We start from the raw sequence: 4,528 nt of genomic DNA, 5'->3' as shown, positions 1-4,528 counted from the left end.
ACTGGCCCCTCGCGGCCCCCGTCGCCGCACCTTCCTTGTTATTGTCACCGCCTTTTCCCCCCCTCTTCCCCTGGTTCCCTTTCACTTCCGGGGTTGCTCTGGATCCGCTGGTTCCGTAACAACATCCCGTTGGCTTCCCTCAGGCGGCGGGACCGGTGCAGCCGCCGCCTCCCAGGAGCGCCCGCCTGCCCGGGCCTGCGCCTTCCCTGGCCCAGGCCTCCATGGCCACCAACCCGCAGCCGCAGCCGCCTCCTCCGGCGCCGCCGCCTCCCCCGCCGCAGCCGCAGCCGCCGCCACCGCCGCCGGGCCCCGGGGCTGGCCCGGGTGCGGCGGGCGGCGCGGGGGCCGGTGCAGGTGCCGGAGACCCGCAGCTCGTGGCCATGATCGTGAACCACCTCAAGAGCCAAGGGCTCTTCGACCAGTTCCGCAGGGACTGCCTGGCCGACGTGGACACCAAGGTTCGGGGCGCGCGGGGGCTGCGGGGGAAGGGGAGGACCCCAAGGGCCGTCTTCTCCGCCACTCACTCTCATTCGTCCATAGGCAGGCTGCGCTTTGACTTCTTCAGCTGGGGCTCCTCCTGAGCCCTCCCCAGGTTCACTGTGCCGCTGCTTCCTCTTTGAGCGGCTGCCAAGCACCAGGCACTGTGCAAGTCTCGGTGCGTTCATTCATTCGACGATCCTTTCGTTCGTTTAACCGACTAGTGTTAATAGCCTACTACGTGCAGGCACTGCTTAAGCGCGTGGAATATACTGGTGAGCAACACTAAGTCATTGTTCTCAAGGAGACTCGTCTGAAACACTAACGCTAATCGGGCTTTCATCTCGGATTCCCCCACCCCACCCCCCTGCGGCTCACTTTGTATCCAAGTTGTTTTTGCGACCTCTTTTGAAGATTTCTGGGCGGTAAGAGTCTTGTCTTTGTCTTTTGGGAAAATGTTTAAGTGATAATGAATCAACTTAACTTGCAGTGTGCCTTGCTGTGCACTGTGGGGATGCAAAGGTAAGGAGGCAGACCTAGACGGCTGAAAGGTGGCTTAGGGAGATCGGGACTCTTGTTTCCACCAATGACTGCCTGATTAAGGTAGGTTAGGTCAGGTCACTTCTCTGAAGTGGCAAGGGGTTGGGGATAAGGTGAAGGGCTGGAGGAGAGGTGACAGCGGGTATTGAAGGGGAAAAAGGACAGGAAAGAGGAGTGAGTTCTGGAGAATAATGGGAAGAGGGGGAATGGTCAGCAAAGTGCTTCCGTGTATAGAAAGAGTTAGGGGCTGGAAGGAGAAGGATTTTGCACCAAATGTCAGAGTGAAAGGGGTGGTAATAGGAATGGGTACACTGAGCTGGTTCTGCGAAAAATGTGCAGAGAACACCAGGAGAGAGCAGTCAGTGAGACAGATGGAAAAGGGAGTCTGGAATTCTGGAAACTCTTGAAAGAAACAATTAGAAAATTGGGGATTTGGTCTTATATTTGGTTGGGTCCATCCGACTGTAGTTTTGATGGAGTGAGGGTTTTCTCAGCAAATTCAGCTTTTTTGAGGAACCTCGTTTCTTTGAAAAAGGGGTGTTGCATCTTCCACAGATGCTTCCATGTGACTCAGAGTTCACCAGGATTTGATGAGAACAGCACACAATCCTGCTCTCTCCTCTGGGAAAACCCTTCGGACAGTCTGGGGATATCTTCTCTTATAGGGGTTCTGGTCCACCTTGTAGACCAGGAGTAGAATTCACCTGTTTACAGTGTTGGGGTCTTTACCTCACAGAGAATTAAGTATACTTGTGGATGTTTTTCTATGTAGGAAGTATATAGTTTTCTCACTTTGTTGTAGGGAATATGCACAGCCATCATTTTGAAAATAATCCCTATTGCTCCTTTTTTTTTTTTTTTTTCCCTAGTGGGAGATTAGACAAGTCCAGGTAGATGTTACCCAAATAAAGCTGGTTATTTGTATCCATCAAGTAGAGATCTCAATTTGCTGTTCCCAGAAACTTAAAAATCTGTATGTTATCCTTGTGTACCCACATTGGACATTTAAATATGCTGAAAGGGGCGCCACATTATCTAAGACTCAACTTTTTTTTTTTTTTTTTAAGATTTTATTTATTTATTTGACAGAGAGAGAGAGAGATCAGAAGTAGGCAGAGAGAGAGAGGGAGAAGCAGGCTCCCTGCTGAGCAGAGAGCCCAATGTGGGCCTTGATTCCAGGACCCTGAGATCATGACCTGAGCTGAAGGCAGAGGCTTAACCCACTGAGCCACCCAGGCACCCTAAGGCTCAACTTCTTCTTTCCCACTAAATGTTATTATTGCATGTCGATAATATCCCTGCCAGATCCTCTCAAAGTGGAGTTTGAAAACCTTTATTGGGGGGAAGGAAGGAAATACTGTTGTCCTGACAATCTAATGAAGCTAGGACCTTCTCCCAAGAAAAATACACGTACATATTAAAATACAGTTTTTGTAATTCAGAAATGGTCAACTCTAGACAATTACATGTGGCTCAAACTAATGCTTAGTTTCAAGGAGTTCAGCAGCCACAGAATAAGGTCTCTTGTTTTAATGTTTGAAACTAGGGAAGAATAGAACCGAAATGATACCCCTTCCCTGGCAGAAGAGTTTGCCTGGGTTTGGTGGAAATTCCTCAGCCCTCATGTCCTTTCTCTTTCTTTATTCCTGATGCCTGCTCCCCTCTTTTTCTCTTTGTCTTTCTACCTCTGTGAACTGCTCTTTCTGGTTATCTTGCTTCTCTCCCCGTGACTGTCTCCCTCTTCCTCTTCCTTAGCTTTACAAACAATTATGTCGATTTTAATTTAATTTAAGGTATTTTTTCTTATTTTATAACATTTTGTACTCCCTTTTCTTATTAAAAAAAAAAAAAAAGGTCTTAAGTTTGAAAGTCTCAAAAAACATACAGAAGGGGCGCCTGGGTGGCTCAATGAGTTAGAGCCTCTGCCTTTGGCTCAGGTCATGATCTCAGGGTCCTGGGATGGAGCCCTGAATCGGGCTCTCTGCTCAGCAGGGAGCATGCTTCCTCCCCTCTCTCTCTGCCTGCATCTCTGTCAAATAAATAAATAAAATCTTAAAAAAAAAAAATACAGAAGCCAAGGTTTTCTTTGGTATGAGCTTAACATCTTCCCAGTGTACTGAGTGGACCAGAATAGGCCTGAGATGCCTCATGCAGAGGAGCATCACTAATAGAAGTGTTGAGTCTCAGCTGTAAGAACACCTTACAATTGAGACCTCTTGTGGTATGGTGCTTTTGGTCATTGAACCCAGAAGACTGACCTGCAGTATATAACCTACAGTATATACTCTGTAGGGTTGTAGCAATAACTGTAGTGTCAGTCACATGCATATTTAAGAATCAAGACATTTGATACCTATCAGGTGCTTTCCAAGAGCCGAACTGTCATCCAGCCCAGTGTGTTTAAAGCAAGGCGAGAAGTACCAAAGTCTGCCTCCATTCCAGAAGACCGTAAAACCTTCCAAACTGTCCTGGGGTCCTTAGCCAACCAAGAGAGGGATCTGACCGTAGCAGACCAAATCAGCCCTCCTACCCAAAGAACTGGAACCTTGGACATCCTAACTAATGCTAAGACTCCTGTGCTGTAGATTACAAGCTGCCAGATCCCTGGAGCAAACCGAGAGGTTACAAAGTTTTTCTGACCTTTTGTTCTGAGGTCGCAGTGGAGAGTATGAACAGGGAAGATCAAGAGAGGCCCATCATTCTATCCCAGGCAGGGATAAAGGTGCTAAATGTAGCACCTTTCTCCCCAGGTAATAAAGATCAATTTTGGATACTTTCTCAGTTACGAGTGTCTCCTGCTCACTGTGATTATTGCCTTGTCTTTTTCTTTTTAGATTTGAAAAGAGTATCAAAGAGCATATAAATTTATTCACCCAACAAATATTTGTTATGTACCAGGCACTGTGTTAGGTGCCAGGATACAGCATCCCTGCTGTTATGGAACTTGCATCCCAGCAGAGAGAAACACAGGAAATAATGTGTAATAGGTTCTGTGGAAGAAATAAAGCAGGGTGAAGGTGGAAAGGGATGCTGATTTGTTTTCAGTAAGTTGTCCGGGGAAGATTTCAGTAAGATGATACTTGAGCCATCACTGAATGAGTTGAAGAAGCCATCTAGCTATATGTGGCTGAGCTTTCTAAGCAGAGACCACAGGTGAGGGGGAAAGTGATAGAAGATGAGATAGGTGGCCCTCCTGTCCTCCCTTCACAGATCTGACAGGCCCTGGAAGCTATCATAAGGGTTGGGCTTTTACTAGAGCAGAGAAGCAGCTGGCAAGTTTTGAGCCTGAGGGCATGATCCAACTTCTCTGTTAGTAGATGGATTGGTTTTAGGTAATTATTAGTAGTCCTGATATGGTTTGGATAATGAATTATATGATTTCCCTAATTTTAGAAGATTTACCTAACTGCTGTATGAAAAATAGACTTCAGTTGATCAGGAGTAGAAAGAAACCAGGAGATCAGTGACAAATCTAGACAAGAGATGAGTGCCTTGGACCCGAGTGGTAGAA

At 47.1% G+C, this 4,528-nt stretch overlaps 1 protein-coding gene across 2 annotated transcripts in view; it reads left to right on the top strand.

The window, feature by feature from the left end:
* The first annotated feature begins 124 nt into the window (after positions 1–124).
* The window catches only part of BOD1L1 (biorientation of chromosomes in cell division 1 like 1), a 54,560-nt gene continuing 50,156 nt past the window's right edge, over positions 125–4,528 (top strand). For both annotated transcript variants that reach the window (XM_080796538.1, XM_080796537.1), the window contains exon 1: positions 125–458. In XM_080796538.1, the coding sequence (XP_080652664.1) occupies positions 222–458 (237 nt within the window). In that variant the 5' untranslated portion in view covers positions 125–221. The remainder of the gene's footprint in view (positions 459–4,528) is intronic.

The sequence above is a fragment of the Martes martes genome (genome assembly GCF_963455335.1).
Source record: "Martes martes genome assembly, chromosome: 2".
NCBI classification, from domain to species: Eukaryota; Metazoa; Chordata; class Mammalia; order Carnivora; family Mustelidae; genus Martes; species Martes martes.
This window is presented reverse-complemented; position numbering and strand designations above follow the sequence as displayed.